The following is a 23451-nucleotide window of genomic DNA, read 5'->3' on the forward strand; positions in this document are numbered from 1 at the left end:
TTTACGTATTCAGTTCACGCTATTTCATAAACTCTCAGAATCGCCTTCGGTGGTTATCAAGGCAGTAGGTAATGAGTTTGCGACATCGCCATTGCTCCGTCGCGGGAGCAATAGAATGCAATCCTCCAAAAGTTGACCCAGTGGTGCGTCGTTACCAATGAACGTAAACCTCACCAGTTACCTCATTCTCACGAAAGTTACCTCATACCTGAAAACGATTTTGTGGATTCAGGACTTATATAGAAACATTTCTTTCATAACCCAACCAGGTGTGGGAAGCGAAGACGATTAATGTGAGGGTCTACAGGGTGTCTACTAAAATTCCAAAATGAAATTTCGTGACCTTATCTTCAGCAAACCATAATATTTCGTAACATTCAATAACAGTACATATATTCTTTAGCATTTTACCTTATCTATACTTTCAAAGGCTATTCCCTGGAGCAATAAAAACTTGGTGTCTTCTCATATCGCTTTCACTATATCCACTGTATACAGAGTGACCCAAAAGTAATGGTGAAAAATGAAACCACAGATTCCTGGTACCAAAACGAGAACAAATGTTTATATGACATACAGTCCGGAAATGGACAAGGGCGGAGCTAGACAGCTTCGAATGTGGGGAGAAAGGAACTTCAGTTTAGGGAAAGTAACTTGCCGATTTACAAAACCGCATTGAAGATGCATGTGAATAGTTACGCAACACACCGGGAGTAATAGGATGCATTCGAAACTCACAATTAGCACGTTACATAGATGCGGGAGGACAGCATTTTGAACATCTTCTGTAGGTACGTTTATTGTTAGGACGTATGACCTAGTAGTTTGTAGTGCTACTCTGTGTAAGATTTACGTTACAAAAACAGCACATCGTTGTAGATTCTGCCTATTATTTCATTACAGGACATGGCTAGTTATACTTGTTTTTATTTCTACCCTCTCTCTGCAAGTTTGTATCTGGTATACCCACTGAGATTACGCAGCCATCATAAGTTATCTTTGCTTTGACCCCCATTGTACATGTGCGTGCAATCGTGCCATGGATAACAACTTTTTTCAGTATGGTTCAGTATGGTTTCCATCTGTACTGCACCGTTTTATTACCCCTCTACCGTACAGATATTCAGCGAATCCCTAAATGGCATATGGAGAATCTCTGGCGCGGTTATGTAACATACATGTAACATTTCAAGCGTTTCTGAACCCCATTCCTAGCTCCTATCATTATCCCGTTGGCAGGTGGTGAAGTTCCTTTCACAAAATATTCAAAGCTGTCTAAACTCCGCTCCTGTGCATTTCTCAACTGTATGTCATACAAACATTTTTTTCTTGTTTTGTTGCCAGGAATCTGTAGTTTAATTTTTCGCCATTACGTTTGGGATCCAATATATACATAAAGTTCACAGAATTATGTACGATATGATGTAGTATCTTAAAGAAGTAAAAAACTTATGCGTGTATTGGACCTGTGTGAAGTTTGCCCGCAAAATCGAGATAAAATTTAAAACTCTATATAGAACGATTGCTCATCGTTTGCCCATGTTTGCCCACCCAAAATTTTTGTTTGCCCACAAATAGAACCTAAGTTATACTTAAAAAACAATTTTAGGGCCAACTTCACACTGACACAAAGTGTGAAAATAAAATATTGCAACATGCAAATCGATTGCCCATCGTTTGCCCATGTTTGCCCAACAAAAATTTTTGTTTGCCCTACAAACAAACAAAAAGTTATAAACAAAAACTTTTTTACGCCTAATAAACTTTACAAGCAAAATAAAAGATTTGTAAATATTTATATTCTTTCTACATAAAATATTAATTGCTCATATTTCTCTATCAAAACCAACCATTTTGCGCTACATAAACGGAAAATTATGGAACGGACTATGCATCCAATAGTAACAATGACACAATCATATTACTGCATTTGTAGTATGCAAATTGTAATATTGCGGAATCTAACTTTTTTCTATATGTGTAAATACAAGAACTATTATTAAACAAACGAAAACATTTGCTGGACAAACTAAGGCAATCGTTGGACAAGTCAAACAAGGGCAATCAATATTTGTGATTAGAAACATAGCCCGCTTGAATTATCACATGTAGTCTCAAAAACGTACGAAATTAGGTTCCAGCTTCTTTTCTATCGTTGGGCAAACAAAAACTAATGCTGGGCAAACGAAATCAAGTGCTGGGCAAACATAGGGCAATCAATATTTGTGATTAGAAACATAGCCCGCTTAAGTCTCAAAAACGTTTGAAATTAGGTTCCAGCTTCTTTTCTATCGTTGGGCAAACAAAAACTAATGCTGGGCAAACAAGGGCAAACATAGGGCAATCAATATTTGTGATTAGAAACATAGCCCGCTTAAGTCTCAAAAACGTACGAAATTAGGTTCCAGCTTCTTTTCTATCGTTGGGCAAACAAAAACTAATGCTGGGCAAACGAAATCAAGTGCTAGGCAAACAAGGGCAAACATAGGGCAATCAATATTTGTGATTAGAAACATAGCCCGCTTAAGCCTCAAAAACGTTTGAAATTAGGTTCCAACTTTCGAAACCCCAGGACGATTGACTCCGTCAATTTTTTTTTATGGCTGAAATATTTGGTTGATTTTGGATGAGGACGACACGCTTTTTCGCCCACTGCATAGATGTTTTTGTTTTGTTTGTATAGCTATGTTACGTGTATCTTCCCTATCCAAAATCGCTCAAGTTTTTCGCCCATAACAAAAAATTGACAAGATCGATCGTCCTGGGGTTTCTAAATTTGGATTCTGTGTAACAAAATACATCGAACCCATATACTGGGGTCCGGTGAACAGAACTTTTATTTATTTTTTTTATTTTTATTTATTTATTTGTGTGTGTGTGTGTGTATGTGTGTGGCTGTGTTATTTCATGTTTACGTTCTTCGGATCAAAACTTTAGAGATTTCGACAGAAAACACTTTAATTTAGGGCAAATTCTGTAATATTTATTTGTATCGTCTACCGTAAGAAATGTATTTTATTGTACGTATGTGTATACGATTTCCCGTGCGATTCTTTGTACACTTCTATAAAATTCTATTGGTTAGCTGCTATTTCTATCAAAATTCTCATCATACTTTTGATTTAACTTCCGGTAGTAGTTCTTTAAGATTAGAACCTAAATCATCCGTATTCAACAGATGACTGATAGCTGGAGTTTTAACGTCTTCTTACAGCACCAAAAATATGAGACGTGATCTGCAGTTTAACGTAGAATTTGAACCACTTCTAGCGACATTTGGGAATCCACTTCCAGAATGAATGTTCCCCAATGAATCATGATAGCCCTGATATAATTTTCACCCATTGAAGTATAACCACACTAGAACGAACACCTTTCTATTTACTCGGGATTTAAATTATATAAATATGTACAATGCACGCAGAAAGTACGAATGCAACTACTTGACTACTAGCGACCCCGGAAATCATGGATAACAACAGAGGAAGGTAATTTAGAGCGTCTTGTACTCAAATTTGAGTACATAATTATTTTGCAAGCCATACACACATTTGCAACAGATAAAAAAATAACATATCGTCTCCTACTAACAAAGTTAAAAACTTAATGTAAAAAGTAAGAAAATAATTCTCATACGACCTCCTTCCTAGAATAAAACATTACATAGAAATAGCAATCCTACCAGTTTCCTTTCAAAAAGTTTCAACATGAAGATTATGTTAAACTATGAAATAAGACACTTTTACAATTCTTACAACTGGTATTCTTTCCGTCAAGATTTATAAGCGATGTCTGATTGCTGTGCTGTCCTCTTCACGCGGTGCTGCTTGGCGTATTCCCAAATGAAGATGGCGCCAGTGACGTGGACATTTAACGAACGAATCAAACCCTGTTGTGGCACTTCTACACATACATCCAACAGAGGCAACAAATTAGGTGGAATTCCTTCCCTCTCATTCCTGAAAAATTAAAAACAACAAATATGGGAACATATTGCGAGATTTCAACAGAGAGGGTACTTTTTCTCTTACATAATCCTATTCAAATTTGGACTGGTTTATTGCAATTGCAAAGCAGTTTAAAGTTAATGTGAAAATTTATGTACAGTCTGTTCGAAAAGTTATGGCCACCCATCTTACTTTCTAGGTCACTGAGTAATATTTTCCGCAAGTTATAGCACAATATACATATATTATTTGCAAGAGGAAGGTATTCACTCACTCGTTTCTGAATGATTTTAACCGAAGCTGTAAGTATACTGGAGCGCCTCAAATAAAATGTACGCCACACTGAATCGAAATGGAATATATTTTTTTACGGACGTTAGTGTGGAATATAGTTTTACATCAAGCATAAGAGTAAATTAAAAATGAAATCTTTCAGTTTTATGTCCCACGCCTATGCCGGCTTCGCTAAAGGAGATGGCGATGATGAGAAATGGATGAAATGGTGGAATGAAGAAAGTGGGAGGAAATGGGAAAAATCCTAGAAAACCCACGCACACTGTGTCTGTCCACTACAAAGTTCACTTGGCGCGATGAAATCTTTGAGTTTTACGTCCCACGGTTATGCCGGCTAGGCCAAAGACAGTGATGATGAGAAATGAGAGAAATTAAGAAAGTGGAAGGAAACGGAAGAACCCTGAGAAAATCCCCATACAGTGTTTGTCCATTACAAAGTTCATTTGGCAAGAGCTGGGATCGAACCAGGGACCCCATATACCAGAGGTGAACGCTCTACCGCGGTCCCAAGACTAAATAAACATTTTACCGAGAGCATTTATTTAACCCTCTATCTCGGCTAATTTTAACCCTACGCAATGGAAAGCCTCAAATAATATATTGTTTCAACCAGGAATAACTTTTTATAATTTTAATTTAATTTAATTTTTAAAGGAGTAAATTTACTTGATTGATCTTAACTCCATGCAGTGGGGAAGACTGGGGAGCTTCAAAGAAAATATACTCTGTATTGCATCGATATTTATTTATTTTGTATTTGTGAAACATATATATATATATATATCCGGGCTGGCAGGAGAATTCAGAGTTGACTTATAGTTTCCAGTCTAAAGAATGAGAATGGTTGACTCAAAAGAAAATGTACGCCATATATACTGCATTCTGTACGTGTAATAAAAATTGATAGTTTTGTCTTCATGAAATGTTGCATGAGAATTGAATAATGTTGATTCAAATTGTCGGTGAAAATTAAGTTATTGCCTTCCTTAAATAAGGAAGTTCAACATAAAGGGGAACATACCCTTCTTTTCTTGATTATCGTTGACCAATTTCAACAATAAACAATGGAGATTATCAGGAAACTTAAACAAAATATACTGAATACTGTATCAAAATATGATAAATTTTAAGTAGGTTGCATGACCTTTATAGGCAATAACTTTCAGCATTTCTTCGCTGAAGATGTGGGGTGTTTTAAGGGATCTCGTAGTGTGGATTCATTGATTTATGATTTAATGACGTTTTCAGTTACAGGTGAGGTGGTGAATATGGAGTTAACATTTGGACTATGAAGCATTTAATAACCAGTTAACATCAATTTTGAGACGTATGTTAATAGTAAATCACTTTATTTATATAATAAATATAAACAGCAAACAGTGACAAGTGAATTACTATTAACATATGTACCGTGTTATGCAAAAATGAACTAAGCGTCAAACTTTGAAAATCCACGTAAATGCGACGATTGGTTCCTGATATGCATTAGAACGTTTTGCACAATCGAAAAGAGAGGAAAACCAACACCTTTCTAAAAAAAGAAACATAATTTCACTTTTCATTACGGCTACATTTATGTTCGACATCAACCTTTATACGTAATTTTCTTAAAAGTATGAAAGTGGCGCTTAGTTCGTTTTCGCATGACACGGTACATATGTCTATTTCTAGTGACAAAAAATTTTTGTTTCGCATATTTTTAAAATTGTTTTTAAGATTTACCTATCCATAATTTCTTTCCTATGGTTTAAATCGGTTTCGAAGTGTGCCTAGGCTGAAGATAAAGACGATGTTCTTCGAAAGTACTTCCTAGTGATGTGGTTTGTTTCTTGCGGTCACTATTAGCCTTTTACTTACATTATTACTAAGTTAAGACATTCGAAATTCATGCGAGACAGTGAGTTCCGAAGATTTTCTAAATGAAAAGTTCTTGCAGTAAGACGTGGGGAGCATTTGCTAGTTATATACATGACAGGTCAGCACATTCCAATCTTATAGATTATTATTTTTATTTATTTATTTTTTATTTTTTTTTTTTTTTAAGGAGTTGTCAGCCGTCCTCAAGAATTAGTCCCGAGCTTTATTTTCAAACCAATCATAAATCTCCTTTAAGCACTGACAAATTACTTATTATTTTGTAGATGAACTAACGTTAATTGACGAACTTTTGAGGTTTTCTGCAAATATAATGCTACCAACACAGGTTATGAAGGATATTATAAAGAACATGTAATGTGTGCGAAGCGTGATGACCTGTCTCTATCAGGAATACCTAAACGTATGTTTTTCTACATACAAAATTATTTATATAAAATAACATTTTCCATATTCAGAAAAGAAACTACTGTTCAACCGTTTTTTTTTTCTTTCTTTTCTTTTTATGAGAACCAGAAATTCTTGATTGAATCTGAAAAATAATTTCGAGTTACCTATTATTAGACCTGCATCTATATTGCAATAGTGATTAAAATCTGGCAACACTTTGGTTTTGTTCGACATGATGCATTACACAGTATGTTTGAATTATAGATTTCGTATATGGTTCGAATCTGTGTTTTTAATAACGTTGCCCTTGTGACATTTATCTATAAATAACATGTTTTTTACAGTATTATTTCCCCTAAGCTGAACTTTTATCAGTGACTATGGATATTACAGTTTTATCTCGGTCAACCGATACGGACTTTGACATTACAGTTTATATAACGGTTTTTGTGGTGAACATACTGATAAATGCTTGTTGTGGACTAGCGAACCGTTTTCAAAAATATGTAATTAGTTCATCTCACAACTCATCTAGGAACTATCAAGATGCGGTGAAGAAAATTGTAGGTTTCTCAAAATTAAAACGAAAAGAGTGAAAAAGTCACTGACTGGACCGAGACTCGAACCCTGGACCTCCGGCATACCATGCCGATGCGTTAGCCACTACGCCACTCAGTCTGTTTCCCAGAACAGCCACTTACTCTCTCACTCTCCCGGTCGGTGCTCTCCACTCGTACCGCGTGGTTTGTATCACAGACCCCTGCTGTGATTTGACAATCCTGTGTCCATATACCTGTGCTTGTGGTACATATCTCGTGATCCGAGATTGAAAGCACCGACCTGAAGAGTGAATGGCTGTTCTGGGAAGCTGGCGTAGTGGTTAACTCATCGGCACGGTATGCCAGAGGTCCGGGGTTCGAGCAAGGGCGCCGATTTCTCTGTAAATTGGGGGGGGGGGGCATTCAGATGCAGAAGGTATATATATGAAGATTTTAAGACAAATTGCACTTAAATTATGCCAAATATTGCATATTCACAAATACAGTAGAGGGGCCCACATGAGCTTTGGGGGTTCCGGGCCCCCTTGGCACCCCAGGTTCGAGTCCCGATACAGTCAGTCACTTTTGCACTCTTTGCGTTAGAATTCACACCTATAAAGGATTTGGTGTGTGAAATTAGAAAAATCGCTTGTTTTCTTCTTTCATAAAAATATATGAAATTACAACTGTCATAAGATGCTAAGTATATGGACGCAGAGATTGTCCAATCACAGCTGGTCCGATATGAGAGCACCGACCTGGAGATTACATATTCTCAAAATTATTCCTCACGGAAAACTTTTCAAGCACTTCAAGTACGTTTTACGATTTTCGGAATAATTTAAAGATTTTTTAAAATTATTATTTTAATTGTAGTGACTCCATAGTTGAAACAGGAACTAATGCTACATTTTTCTTTCCTTCTTTTAAGCTCTGTCTCGTACACAATCTTAATATGGCAAAATATTTTGGATGAAAATAGAGGTTTGAATCTAAGTGGAAATTGCAAGATTTCAAATTTCAAGGAAGATAAAAAAAAAAAATCTGCTGCTGACTAGATTGTGATAGTAACACAAGCAAGTTGTAGCTTTTTTGTAACCTTTGATTCGGAAACTGTACTATAATAAGAATGACTAACCCTAATAAAAGTAGGCTCTTGACAGGGAACGTAAACTGCGTGAGAGAAACGCTATTGGCTGTTTGTTCTGCTCCAATCAACTGATACCCTTCACGCTTCTTCTCCTCAAGGTATTTTGGTAACAGATGCGGCTTCACCTGAAAATAGAAAATTATTTTTTGTTACCAACTGTCAATCTTTCACGTCATAAAACAATCGGTACAGTACTACTTTCACCAAGACACATATTATTATTAATATTAAATAAAAAGATGTGTGATTGAATTGTTCCTTTCAATTGTGACTTCTCATAGTTGCAACTTTCCTTCCACGAGGTTAATCAACTAATAAGATAGAAACAGATTATCAAAGTATTGTCTACAGTAAAATGCTATCTCATGAACTTTATAAAACGACAATAACTAAAAGAGCCTTTGTACGTTAGAGTGCATCTCAGGCACATTTTCTGTAATAATTGAGAAGTTGAGCCTAGAAATCGTGAATCTAATTCATCCAACGATTCGATTCACAACACAATTTGAAACAGACAACTCCAATTTACTCGATTTGAATTTCAGGTAATAGAATACGACACTACTCTCTAAATTATGCAGAAAACCGATGTTTTGGAACTATTGTATTCATATATATATTGAAATATATACAGGGTGACCGCGTGACTATGTTACAAAATTTAAGGGATGATTCCTGACACGGAAACAAGAAAAAAAGTTCAAATAAACTTTTGTCCAACGTACATAATTTCGGAGCTACAAGGTGCCGAAAGCGTGGGAAACTGACATTCAAAGCTCTATAGCTCGACTATGGTGAATGATAGAGCTAATGCGGCATGGTCACGTCAAAGACACCGAAGCTGCTGTATTCAAAAATGCTTAGGTCGAGATCGTGCAATTCGTGCACAAGGGATTCCCCAAAGGAGCATAGGGATTCCCGGATAATCTGTCAAGAAAGATGGGTCGAAAAGGATACGGATGAATAGCTGTCCCAACTGCTAGCAATAATGCGTCTGTACTAAGTCGATATCTCGCACAAGCACAAAATGGCGAACAGTTTTATACGTGCCATGTGTGGTTGCATAACGCGCACTAAATAAGAATGGGAAACATGAAAGGAAAATGTGAATAATTTAGTACAAATGGTAAATACATGATAGTACACTGTCCTGTTCATTGTACGTATAGACGCGTTTAATAAAGGGAATAATCATGAAACGTACTAAAATGTTGTACAAACATCACACTATCATTGTTTCCTTTCATGTAGTTTTGTCATTGAAAGCAAGTAAAACTAAGGGGAAAAACCGGGGGATATGCGTGCTTTCTTCCAGGCAGAAACTTTATTTCATTTGATGATACGAGCCGAGGATACTTTTTACGAGAGGGGGATTTTTCCGCCATCCCATGTTAATTTGACCACTGCCAGAGAACAACAGTAAAATATCCGTTTCTTATCATTAGCCGTAATGTGCGTTACCCGAACATTGAAAAAGAACAAGGAAAAACAATTTATCAGGACGTCTGCTTCCGATGTTTTGCAGGACTAATTCCGAGATTTTGTCTAGAATGCTTAACATGTCGTATTGTTATCGTTTAGAAGATATTTTGTTTTCACAGACGGTGCTATCACCTGAAGTACACCACAGTTTGCAGGTTCGATCACAAGCATTTGTTCTTCCTTCTGTCGTAGAAAACAATCGAAGGTAAGGAAAGTATAAGACAACCCTACTAGAAGGTGTTGTGGAAGGTGGAAGGTCATTCTTCATGTGGTTTTGTTCGTAGCGTACGAGTTCCTTAGTGCAGTTTGTGCTTTGCTTGTTCGAATGTGAGATCAAATGGAGTATTCGATAGCAGAACTTGCGCACATGATATTTGCATACGGTCAAGCAAATGGCAACAGTCGACAAGCTAATAGGTTATATCGACTGAACTATCCAGAAAGAAGACATCCAGCCCATACTATGTTTGCCAGACTTTTTCAACGCTTACGAGACACGGGGAATTTACAACCTCAATACTACGACCAAGGAAGACGAAGAACCACAAGTACTCCGAACTTTGAAGAACAAGTGCTTGACCGTTTCACCCAAGACCCAACAGTAAGTACCCGGAAAGTAGCACATGAAAGGGGAGTAGCACAAGATACTGTTTGGAAAGTAGTACACGAGCAACAGTTACACCCCTATCACCCGCAGAGGGTTCAGGCCTTACGTCCAACTGACTTTCAACCTCGCGTTCGGTTTTGAGAGTGGTTTCTCCAACGCTCTGTAATTGATCCACAGTTTGCTTCCTACCTGCTTTTCACCGACGAAGCTTGTTTTACGAAAGACGGGATATTTAATAGTCACAATAGTCATGTATGGGCAGACGAAAATCCTTATGCAATTGTGGAAAGGGGCCACCAAGACCGATTCGCCATAAATATGTGGGCGGGTATTATCAGTGATCAGATAATAGGTCCATATTTACTACCACCACGATTAACTGCACCAGAGTATACGAGATTCCTGCGAGACATACTTCCAGAGTTATTAGAGGATGTCCCTCTCGGTGTTCGTCAACGGATGTGGTTTCAACATGATGGCGCCCCAGCCCACTTTTCAGCTAGTGCTCGAGAGTATTTGAATCAAACGTTTCGTGACAGATGGATTGGAAGAGGTGGTCCTTGTAATTGGCATGCACGTTCCCCAGATTTGCATCCACTTAATTTTTTCTTGTGGGGTCATGTCAAAACACTTGTCTATGAAACGTCTATAGACAACGCAGAAGAACTTAGCACGAATACTCGCTGTCTGTGATACTATAAGAACAAATCCTGGGTTGTTACAGCGGATGCGTCAGATCTTACTGCGACGCTGTAACGCCTGTGTTGAAGTAGAGGGACGCCATGTCCATCACCTATTGTAGGATAATTGGGAGATTTGTCTCGTTTACAGGTAATTGATGATGTTCTTGGCTGCATTCAATCCTGCTGTAAAATGTTGATTGAAGACATTATTCCCATTCTTGTGACTTTTGTTTTTAGGAAACAACCTCTTTTGCATTATGGTTGTTTCGCTCAGTTTTGTTTATTTGTTTTCAATGACAACAATACATGGAAGAAAGACTAATAGTGTGATCCTTTTACAACATTTTAGAACGTTTCATGACTATTGCCTTTTATTAAATGCGTGTGTTCAATGATAGGACAGCGTAATATCATGTATTTAACATTTGTACTAAATTATTCACATTTTCCTTTCATGTTTCCCATTCTTATTTAGTGCGCGTTATGCAACCACACATGGCACGTATAAAACTGTTCGCCATTTTGTGCTTGTGCGAGATATCGACTTAGTACAGACGCATTATTGCTAGCAGTTGGGACAGCTATTCATCCGTATCCTTTTCGACCCATCTTTCTTGACAGATTATCCGGGAATCCCTATGCTCCTTTGGGGAATCCCTTGTGCACGAATTGCACGATCTCGACCTAAGCATTTTTGAATACAGCAGCTTCGGTGTCTTTGACGTGACCATGCCGCATTAGCTCTATCATTCACCATAGTCGAGCTATAGAGCTTTGAATGTCAGTTTCCCACGCTTTCGGCACCTTGTAGCTCCGAAATTATGTACGTTGGACAAAAGTTTATTTGAACTTTTTTTCTTGTTTCCGTGTCAGGAATCATCCCTTAAATTTTGTAACATAGTCACGCGGTCACCCTGTATATATATATATATATATATATATATATATACAGGGTGGTTCAGTAATGTTGGACAGCCCTGAATAAATCGGAAACCAGAAGAGATATTAGCAAGAGTGTGGTGGATCCAGATACTTGTGGAAGGGGGACGTCTTTTGAGGTACCACACAATGTTACCAGGTCAACAGTGTTGCCAGCTCAGTACAAAGTTGTATTTTTTTAAATGGAACATATAGAAGTTTATGCCATCAAAAGAATTAGTACAGAATGTGAATACCAACAAGCGATACCGCACCTGTCAGTGTTGCCAAATAAGGAAGTTATAAAGCTTCAAAGAACAAGAAATTAAAGTGTCCGTAGGGCAAAACTAGCAAAAAGGCAAGAAAAATAATACTACGGAATGAAAAGGAGTAACAGAAAGAGTAAACCAAAGAACGCACAGCATCCAGTGAGTAACAGGGTTGCCAAAGCAAAGGAGGAAAAATTGAAAATTTTGCAGTTGCTATAGGAGGAAAAGTGCCCATATGACATAATGCTGGAAACACCATAGAAAGTCTATGTAAGAGTCAGGAATCCTAATCGCGTTTGTTCGAAAGCGATATCTCTAACCGTTTTCGAGATACACCAAAGGTGTGCGGGGTTTGCAACACTGCATAATTGATTTGACGATTAGACCCGTGTAGTTCTTACATTTTGTTGGGCGTATCATTTTCATTACTCGTTCCTGTAGTTTGGAGGGCGAGGGAATTATTATGCAGTGTTGCAAACTCCGCACAGCTTTGGTGTATCTCGGAAACGGTTAGAGATATTGCTTTCGAACAAACGCTATTAGGATTCCTGAATCTTACATAGACTTTCTATGGTGTTTCCAGCATTATGTCATATGGGCACTTTTGCTCCTATAGCAACTGCAAAATTTTCAATTTTTTCCCCCTTTGTTGTGGCAACGCTGTTACTCACTGGATGCTGTGCGTTCTTTGGTTTACTGTTTCGGTTAATTTTTTTCATTCCGTAGTATTATTTTTCTTGCCTTTTTGCTAGTTTTGCTCTACGGACACTTTAATTTCTTGATCTTTGAAGCTTTATAACTTCCTTATTTGGCAACACTGACAGGTGCGGTATCGCTTGTTGGTATTCACATTCTGTACTAATTCTTTTGATGGCATAAACTTCTATATGTTCCATTTAAAAAAATACAACTTTGTACTGAGCTGGCAACACTGTTGACCTGGTAACATTGTGTGGTACCTCAAAGGACGTCCCCCTTCCACAAGTATCTGGATCCACCAAATTCTTGCTAATATCTCTTCTGGTTTCCGATTTATTCAGGGCTGTCCAACATTACTGAACCACCCTGTATATATATATATATAATCTTATTCTTACAAAATTAAGTTCGTTGAATTTCTTTGTATGACTGTATACACTGGTCTCATCCGCAGATGCTATTAAGAATAAATTGGAAACAATTTTGAAATTATAATGAAAAATGGTTATGAAAATGATACTTTGGAAAATTGACGAGGCAGACATTCAATTCTTACAACTTTTTACACAATAAGGTCGGTGATGAAGTTCAATGCGTTTATACTTTATACTGTCATTCAAATGAACACGATTGTTCTATGGTTTTAGGTCACTTACAATTCTCCAATAAAATTGAAAAGTCTATATTATTTTGCAGATAACTCAGTGTATTATGGAGTATATCACACTAGATGTGAATGGAAAGGTACGCACATTGGAAGACGTTGACTAAGAACACTGGAACGAGGAACATGTAAGGAATGTTAAAGATTGCATTCGGTGATCTCAAGCTTGTCAATACACCTATGCATATCAAAGATATCAGAAATAAAAATTATCCACGAAACTACATCACAAGTTACGTGGAGAGCTTTCCATTTCATTTACATACAAACCATAAATCCTACTTTAAATTTATATTGCAAGGATCCCCACATCAAAACAGACGCACGTGTCAACTCAACACGTGCTATTATTTTTAAACAACATAGCAGACAGCAAGCCAACGCAGAGGACACCGAGGAACGCCGAAAGCAGACGGACCTCACGAAAGGACCCGAGGAGGACAAATAAAAGGAGGAACACCGAGGGACCCAGCATCAGTCGTCCAACTGATCAAATCACCTACACAGCCTTGAGGTCGCACTGGACTAGGGGTACACCCATCCTTCCCGAGGTCGCACTGGACTAGGGATCCTCTCAACAACAAAGCCTTGCGAAGCTGCCTTGAGCTGAGGGGGCTATCCTTCAAGACTCACCAAAACCTTGCAGGTGCCTTGGAGACTGCTTTGAGAGAAGGGACACCGTGCAAAACACCTATACTCCTCTACTTGGACATTAACGAGGAAAGAGCATTATTCTCTTTGTAATCGAAGACGTTTTGTATTTATCAAATTTTATAATAAAATTGGTGAAGGGATAAATCTCGGACCATTATTGACTCTACCAAAAACATTACAATATCAAGGCAATTTATTCTTTTTTATTTATTTTTAATAAACAGCTTTATTAAAAAATGAAAGGTTTACAGAAACTAAATAAAAAGAGTATCCGTACATTAAGTCAGTGGTTCCCAACCTTTCTTCATTGACGACATACTTTACCAAACGCCCACGACATCGCAACACGCTTCTTTGATTTTTTCATTAATAATCTAATACATAAAAATGAAAATGATTTTGTTTGTAATCGAATCACATTAAAACAACGAACCGTTTGAAATCAATATTTGAATCACGTCCCTCGAAATGGGCTTTTATTATGTTACTTTCACTAAAGTGTTTATCTTAAGGGGAAGTAGGAGTCAAAATTTATGCCAAAAAAAAAAAACTCACGATCCTATTACATTAGGAAAATGAAACTTGGTATACAAACTCTTCACTAAAACTAAGTGGAGCCATGTCTCTTTGCCTTTTTTTAAAATTCCCGTTACAAGAGGGAAAGGGGGAATTTTCTATCATTTCTTCCTTCGCACTGAAATCCATGTTGTCTGTTATTTGTGACTGCGTCACAGGGAAACGGTTCAAAGGTTTGAAATGAATTTTGGAACCTAACATAGTTATTACCTACCTCAAGATGGAAAAGGCATATACTAAGGTGGTGAAAGGGATTCAAAGCTTTTTCGATAAACATTTTCGTGGTTCGAAGAACGAGTATTCCAACTAACATAAATTATAATATTGTAAGTCTAAGTTTCTGTAAAGAAGTGACTATGCAATACTGAGTAATGTTGGTCACTGGACGCGTTCACTGGTGTAGTATATTCAAAATTTAATTTAAGTAATTATTACATGTTTCATGATTTTTAACTTTTCAAATTTAGTGACACATGAAACAGTCGGTTTTGGAGGCAAATTTACCTGCCTCTATTACTCTTGCATGATTACCCCTGACACCGCCAAAAAAAAACCCTCAATGCTATCAAGGAGACTGAAGTGGCGGGGCAAATCAAGAGCGCTCCTATTAAGGAAAGAGAATCGTTTCTTTTCCGGATATTGTGACGGTACATGTGCAAGTGAACGGGAAACAGGACCCGGAGCTGGCATTCTACTATGGACAGCAATACGCTACACATCCCTCTCTCTTTCGTTCAGATGAATATCACTAGTGTATCACACATTCGTAATGCCATCAATCTTGTCATCTGATCTTATCTGTACACTTTGTGGAAAGCCATCTTCTTCGAAAAGAATAATAGACTTCCGAATACCATCTGAGCAACCTAGTGTGCTATACTCGCTATAGCTTACTACCTTGATCTACTAGTCTCCGACCTATTAGGCACGTGTGGGACGTGATGAAACGGCGAATGACTGCCACCCGGGCTCCAGCAACGATAATTTCACAGATATGCTAAGACTTACAAGCAAGGGGGAATGACTGACATTTCGCATCTGTATGATCGGCTACCTATCCGAACAGCTGTTTGTGTGGGGTCACTCCAGGTAGGTTTACTACATTAAAGTAAAGAGAATGACAGAATATTTCAAACAGAATGACAAACGATGGCTACTGAGTATCATATTTATAAAATGATGAAGACGTCTGTCCAAAGATTTCCACCCTTGAGATCAGTGTTGACCTCTGACAACAGCATCCGGACAGATCATTTGCATCCGGACAGATCGTATGAATTGGATGTTGGCTCCTTGAAAAGTTAGGTGTCTCTTTTATTACCAAAAATATACAGTAGACTTCCGAGTATCCGGCCTAATGTGGCGGAAGGGCACGCCTGATAACAAGAAAGCCGGATAGCCCGGAGTTCTATGAGCTCATTTGTTTGCCCCATCAATACCAGAAGGCAAAGTTTTTATACCAAAAATCACTGTTATAATACAGCGGCAAGCGTACTGTATTGAGGTCCGTTACACACTGACGAAACAATGAGCAAGAAGCGGAACGCTGCTCTTTTCCTGTCACAACTTGTATTTTTACACACGACACGTAGGAGGATCGTAGCAGACGACCGCTTCCAAATGCCTTGGCAATGTTGCCAATGCAACGTCTTACCTTTCTCACTTAATTACGATAAAAGAAAACTAGGCCGGATAATCGCGAGCCGGATACTTGGGAGTCTACTGTAATTAAGTAATAATTCTATCACTCATCCTGTTTGTTACTGTCAATCACTTCACTTTTATCGTAATCCAAGGTAATTATGGCACACACAGTTCTTATATTATTACACCGTTCATAACTGTATTTCAAACCACTTCCTTCTCTTCTTTATCTTCTGATCAAATATCTCACAGTGGCCAATTAGTTGTTATTTGTTAACTTACATTTCCTACAAAGACTAATTCTTAACATTCTACTGATGAATTTGTTAAAGAATGAAATGTGGACCAAGAACTTAACATGAAGTCCCACCGACAATCAAGCCACAGAAGGTTAGAACGCTACCTATTTAGCAAAGAGGAAGCTCTCGTATGGAAATTACACGCGTATAGTTGGGAAAGTTTTTTATGAGGTGTGTCCAATAACTTATCTACGTAGACAGGAAGGGAGGAGCGGAACATAATGACGCGTGACACACATGCCAAGGACTGTGGGGAACCCCGCTGCGCAATTTGAGGTCAGTGGCCATCAGCAGAGTGTGTTGTGCCGCGTAGCGAATGCTTGTGTGTCCCGAGACTTTTTGGACTTCTTTCAGACTATTCCTGGCTCAACTGGTAACAGAGACGAAACCTGGATCCATCATTTGGAAACATCACGATTCCAACGCTCCCCAAGAAGTCCAACAGGCTGTTTTTTTTAGTGGTTTGCTAGCCAGATAAGAAGTATGTTTTATCTGGAATTTCATGGGGCTTACACTGAAAAACAGTGAGCATATCTGCATTCCTTCCTGTCTAGGTAGATAACTTATTGGACGCCCCTCGTCGTTATGCGAACAGGATGAGCACATAATACAACAATAAATTTTAATAATCATGACAGCTGAACTGATAAAGCATAAAATTCACTAGAGGGCTTTTCCCTGGCAATGACCCTTCGGATTTCTTGGGTTTATGAATAATTCCCAACCGTCACTTATGACTAAAAGTAAAATTTTACCTCTATTATGGGAACCCAGCGTTCTGCTGTGACGCTTAGATTCTGGAACTGCTTGTCCTCAGTATACTTGAGACTTCCGAGCACGTACTCAGACGCCCCGAACACCTCACAACTTCTACAAAGACCTCCGAGATTCGGAGGTTTATCAATCAGAGATGCAACTACTACCAGGCCACCTTCTGTCATTTTCTTCTTCTTCTGAAGCGAGTCTGAGTACGAGAGAAGCACTTCAAGATCAGGAAGCATTGCCTTCCACGGGGTTATCTTCTTTTGAACATTAGCACTGGGCTCTCCACTTCCATCCGCGTTGTCTTCTACCAATCCGCCTAACAATAAACAAAATAAGCCTTAAGATACAACTACCGAGATTTTGTTTGCTGTAATAATAGGATATAGAACTTAAGATCTGATTTTATTTTTCTTGTTAATTGAAAAATATTCATATACACATCGTTCAAAAGTTTGGAAGCACTAAGAAATGAAAAGAAAAATACGAAAAAAATCAACATCAAAACTGTTAATAGAAAAAAACACCTTTACCATTAGATAACGAAATCTTTAAAGAAAATTAATAAAGTCCAAAATGGGTTCTTAAACTCTCAGAAATTACATTTTAGTTCCGTCAAAATAGTCAACTTAAGTTTTGTTGACTTTCTTCAACTTAAGTTTTTTACATTCCATTGATTAATCTGTTAAAGAATGTAATTATGATAAAAAGGTCTTGTATCCATCTTAAACACAAATTAAATACAACTTTCTAACTTCTACAAGTACATATGAGGAAGTAGCAGAAGCAGGGAAAGAAGAGAAGATGATAAGAAGACAGGTGATAGAAGAAGATACTCAAAATTTCTTGATGAAGAAGGAAGGATACTGAAGATGAAAGGTTTTCCTAAAATTCATAAGAAGGAAGTAAAACTAAGACCTGTTTTAGACTGTACGAGTCATCATCATCATCATACGTATTCTGCCTTTATTGGCAGGTCACTTGCCGCAGCTGTGAAGCTTCCATGCTCCACGGTCCTCCGCTAACCTTTTCGTCTTCGCGTATGATCTTTCTGTTTTAATATCGTCCATTAATTGTAGTCTCCTTCGCCTCCTCCCTCTCTTTCCCGACACCATACCCTCTAGGACGTCCCTCATGATACAATCTCTTCTTAGGCAATGTCCCAACCAGTTTCTCTTCCTCTTCCTAATAATATCTAAAAGTGTTCTTTTCTCACCCACCATTTCTAACACTCTCTCATTCGTTTTCCGCTCGACCCAACTAACTCTTTCCATTCTTCTCCACACCCACATTTCGAAGGCTTCCAGTCGATTTTCGTCACCCTTACGCAATGTCCACGTTTCCGCCCCATACAGCACAACACTCCACACGAAGCATTTTATGAGTCTTTTTCTCAACTCTTTGTTCAAGGTCCCACAAAACACACTTTTCTTTCTTTTAAAGGCTTCTTTCGCCATTCCTATCCTTGCTTTTATTTCACGTTCGCATTTCATGTCATTACTAAGAACACTACCCAGGTATCGAAAACTATTCACTTGTTCTATTTTCTCCCCTCCTACTTTTATATTTGACACAGACCCCTTTGTTCCAATCACCATGGCTTTTGTCTTTCTAACATTTATTTTCATCCCATATTCTTCAAAGCCCCTTTTCATTTTTTCTAACATTTTATTGATTTTCTTTTCAGATTCTGCAACAAGGGCCATATCGTCTGCAAATCTTATGCATCTAATCATTCTACCTCCTACCGAAATGCCATCATCATCATGTAGGCTCTTTTTCACTACCTCTTCTAGATAGACATTAAATAGTGTTGGCGAGAGGCAGCATCCTTGTCTGTAGGAGTAATTTCATGGAATCATTGGAGAAAAAGATTTAAAAGATTGCAGAAGCTCTCAGGAGAATTCAGGATAGCAAGAGGGTAGTTAATTCAGCAGAAGTGAAAGAATTGATAAAAGGTTTAGGAACCAGAAAAGAAAGGACTGTTATGTTTAGTGTGAACATAAAAAGTATGTTCCCTAGCATCAAGAGAGAAGAAGTTCTAAGAGTAGTGGACAAGATAATGAAGGACAGAAAAATTGAAAACTAGGATAAGGAGAAAATGAAAAAGCTTTAAGGTTTGTGTGGGACAATAGTTTCTGTAAGATAAGTGATAGGATAGTGAAAATGACAGATGGGTTGAGCATTGGATCATGTATAAGCCCAGTAATAGCAGATCTGGTAATGAATGAATGGGAGAAAACAGTGATAGAAAAAGGTGGTGATAAATTACTATTGTTTTGTAGGTATGTGGATGATTGTTTCGGAGTATGGAAAGGAACCAGAAGGCAATTAGAAAAAAAAAATATTGGAGAATTGAATGATGAAAGGAAAGGTATCATGTTAGAGGAGGAAATAGAAAAAAGAAGGTGTAATAAATTTCTTAGATATCAAAGTAATGAGAACAAAGGAAGGAAATTTTATAACATCGTGGTTTCAAAAAGAATGTGCAGCAGGAGTTTACTGCAATAAAAGAAGTGATGTTGATGAAGGAACAAAACTGAATTTCATTAGGAATATGGAAGAGAGGATCAGAATGATAAATATGAAGGAAGATCAAAAGGAGAAAGAAATAGAAAGACTATGGGAACAGCTGAAAGAGAATGGTTACAGTGAAAAGGACAAGAAAAAGAGCAGGAAGAGAAGGAAGAAAAGTGAGAAAGAAGAGAAGAAGAAGAAAAGATGGCGTGGTATTGAAAGTGCAGGGGTGATATCAGAGAAGATAAGAAGAATTCTTAAGAGAGAAGGTATTAAGACGTACAGGAAAGAAGGAATGAAGATAATAGATATCATAAAGAAAAAGAAGATGAGAACGTCAGCGGAATTATGTAAAAAAGGACTGATATATGAAGTACCGTGTGGGATGTGTGATAAGGTGTATGTAGGGGAAACCAAGAAGAGAATGCAAGAACGTTTGAAACAACATAAAGACGGTGTAAGATTGAAGAGAGACACTAATGCCATTTACAAGCACGTCGAGGAAACAGGCCACGAAGTAAACTGGGAAGGAGCGTATATATTGGAATATGAAGGGAGACAACTGGTTAGATAGTGGAAAGAAGCGAAGAGGATAAAAGAAGTTTACGATAAAGCTATTAACTTGAATAGTGGTCTGAATATTAATGAAGAGTGGGAGGACATATTGAAAAGAGAAAAAAAGGTAGAATATAAGGACAATATAGGGTTAAATTTATTTATGTGTTTTTACATTATTCAGGTAGTTAAATAGTATTCAATATTCAGGTAGAAAATTTCAATATTTAGGTAGTTAATTAGTGTTTATTTTAGTTAATATATATGTTAAAAGAAATATTAAGAATTGTTAACAATCTATTATGTCAGTTAAGAATTTAAATGTCACGACAATGGACATATATATATTGAATTTTAAAGAAAAGTGATTCCTGATTGGTAGAGATAACAAATGATATAATATTATTTATGATTTCAGTTGGAGTAGTAGTCTGAAGAAGGAAGTGATATACTTCCGAAACAGTAACATTTTTAATTAATTTATAATAAAGATTATAGACAGCCTTGTTAAAAGTTGTATTTAGTTTGTGTTAAAGAATGTACTATTCAATTGTTTACATTTGAGCTGTAAGTAGTCCCTTAACTACCTGACACTAATTATAAACTAACTTTTTATTCTTCTCTCTACTTCATTCTTCACAAACCTGATTCCAGATAATTCGAGTGATGTGATGGCCATTTCATTATTTTTATTAATCCTTCTCCTGGTTTTGTTCGAGCAATCTTCTAAATAGTTTAGAAGCATTCTCTAGATCGTTGTCTTGTGATATACAAAACTCGGGCCGGTAATATTTTGCTCAGAGGGTTTACAATGGACTCAATTTCAATATCCTTCTTTTTATAATATCATGTCTATTTTCATCAGACTCCAATGTTTATTGCCTTCAAACCATCCCCAAATTATCATGCAACCTTTTCTGTTCTTAATAGTTGACACGGTACACATTTCAGTTGCCCTTTCGTTCAACTGAACTTTAAAAGCCTCTTCTAAAAACTTTGCTTCCATTTGCCTATAATTAATTTTTGTGTGTTTTTGTCTAGCTTAATCTATTTTTTTTTCTTATATTTAGCTGTTAATTTTGGTTTCTTAGCATCTACGCATTCTACTAGAGCAACGGTCTGTAAAGCGTTCAACCGTAGTGCTTAATACTCGAGTTTCGCGTGATTTATTTAAAGCAGTGGTGAGTTGTGGACCAGTTAACCGTTGATTCCTGCCTCGTTGTGGTGGATTTAGACATTTCGGTTCTATTTCAGTCTTCACCTACATGAGTCTCTCTTTTCTAACAAGAGAGCGATGAATATCTTTCAACGATATGTTGAGCTTACTACACACTTCTTCATGTAGAGTACAGACAATAGATAGCTATTCAACCGTAAGAAGCTTTTGCTCTGTCATTATAAATGCACTAATAAAATTACTTGAAGCACATTGATGTAAGAGGGAGAATCAGAAACTAAGGTTATAAGACACATATTTCTGGAGTTTCGTCTGCCATAGACGATTGAGAAATGTGTGGTAATTTTACTACATGAAGTTGGCAACTGTGCGGAGTTTCTGACACCCACCACCTGCGTTGCTAGTTGTAGGTAAAAACAAATGGCGACTCATTTGGAAAACTAGTCTCGCGAAGAAATCCGCTAAGTTATTCGATTTCTGTGGGTGAAACATGTAATCGCGGCCGAAATTCACCGGCTGCTGGTAGAGATTTACGACCAAGACTCTTCACCCAGAGGTAGTGACGAAAAATAACGATACGGGACTCATCCGAGGCCCCGTAATCGTAATGAATACACTTTAAATCCTTTAATGAGAATCTATCGGAGGGCAAGTCTGGTGCCAGACTTTCGCGTGTTTTATTTAAAGTAAATTCCATCTCCGCGCGGTAATTTCAGCTCCGATAGCATATATTAAAGTTGTTGCGATTAAAAAGCTCGTAGTTGGATCTGGGTCATCTTTCTTCAGGACAACGTGCGTTCGCATACAACCCAGAAGACCACCACGCTCTTGGAGCAGTTTCGATGGGACATCATCAACTACCCTCCCTACAGCCCAGATCTCGCTCCAAGCGACATTCACCTGTTCCCGCATTTGAAGGAACACCTAAGAGGCAGTTGCTTCGCTTCAGATGAGGAGGTGAAACACTTCGTGAGAACGTGGCTGAACACGCAAGGACAGGATTTTTACCAACAGGGAATCTTCAAATTCATCCCACGATGCGACGAGTGCCACAGCCGATATGGAGACTATGTCGCAAAATAACCTAATGTGTGACTATCTGTTGGCTGTATCAGGGTTCATACAAAAATATTGAACTCAATTTCCCTGAACTTTCCAGGTTTTTCAGGTATTAGTTTTGCAACTTCCAGATCTAGTGGAAGAAACTAACACTAAGACAACATAAATTTTAAGAATAATATATTTATATAGTTAAGAATGGCCACCCTTCTCCCCAATGAACGATTGCAATTAAATATTGAGTCGCAAGAAAATAAATAATTAAAATAAATAAAATTTAAGTTGAAAAAATATTAAGTTGAGAAGATACTTTTGTTCTATACTTGAATATTCAAAATATACAAAAATATTGAACTCAATTTCCCTGATATTTCCAGGATTTTTTCTTTCAAAATCAATTTCCCTGAGATTTCCAGGTTTTCCAAGTAGTGTATGAACCCTGTGTATGAAATAATATATACACGTTACTTTGTGATCACCCCTCGTCAGCCCCGTATTTATATATTGTGCGTTCCTGTGCTCTGAATAATTTGCCACCTCCCCCTTCCCCCTCGCACAAACTTATGTCTCAAACAAGAAAATAAGCCGTGATTTTGCAAACATACCAGCTCATGTTGAGTAGCAGTTTAGGTATTACAAGTTACAGAAGTTACAACGTAATTTTAAATAGCTTAATTCTCTCAATGGTGAT

General features: G+C 37.5%; 1 protein-coding gene across 1 annotated transcript in view; it reads right to left on the reverse strand.

Annotated features, from left to right (window-relative positions):
• Positions 1-245: 245 nt before the first annotated feature.
• Positions 246-23451, reverse strand: part of LOC145691072 (tRNA (guanosine(18)-2'-O)-methyltransferase TARBP1) — a 79477-nt gene continuing 56271 nt past the window's right edge. The window contains exons 9-11 of the mRNA XM_081766728.1: positions 17446-17771; positions 8184-8320; positions 246-3959 (exon numbers count right to left, since the gene is read on the reverse strand). Coding sequence (XP_081622854.1) covers positions 3773-3959; positions 8184-8320; positions 17446-17771 — 650 coding nt within the window. The 3' untranslated portion in view covers positions 246-3772. The remainder of the gene's footprint in view (positions 3960-8183; positions 8321-17445; positions 17772-23451) is intronic.

This window comes from Thermobia domestica, chromosome 7 (assembly GCF_964235325.1).
Source record: "Thermobia domestica chromosome 7, izTheDome1.hap1.1, whole genome shotgun sequence".
NCBI lineage: Eukaryota > Metazoa > Arthropoda > Insecta > Zygentoma > Lepismatidae > Thermobia > Thermobia domestica.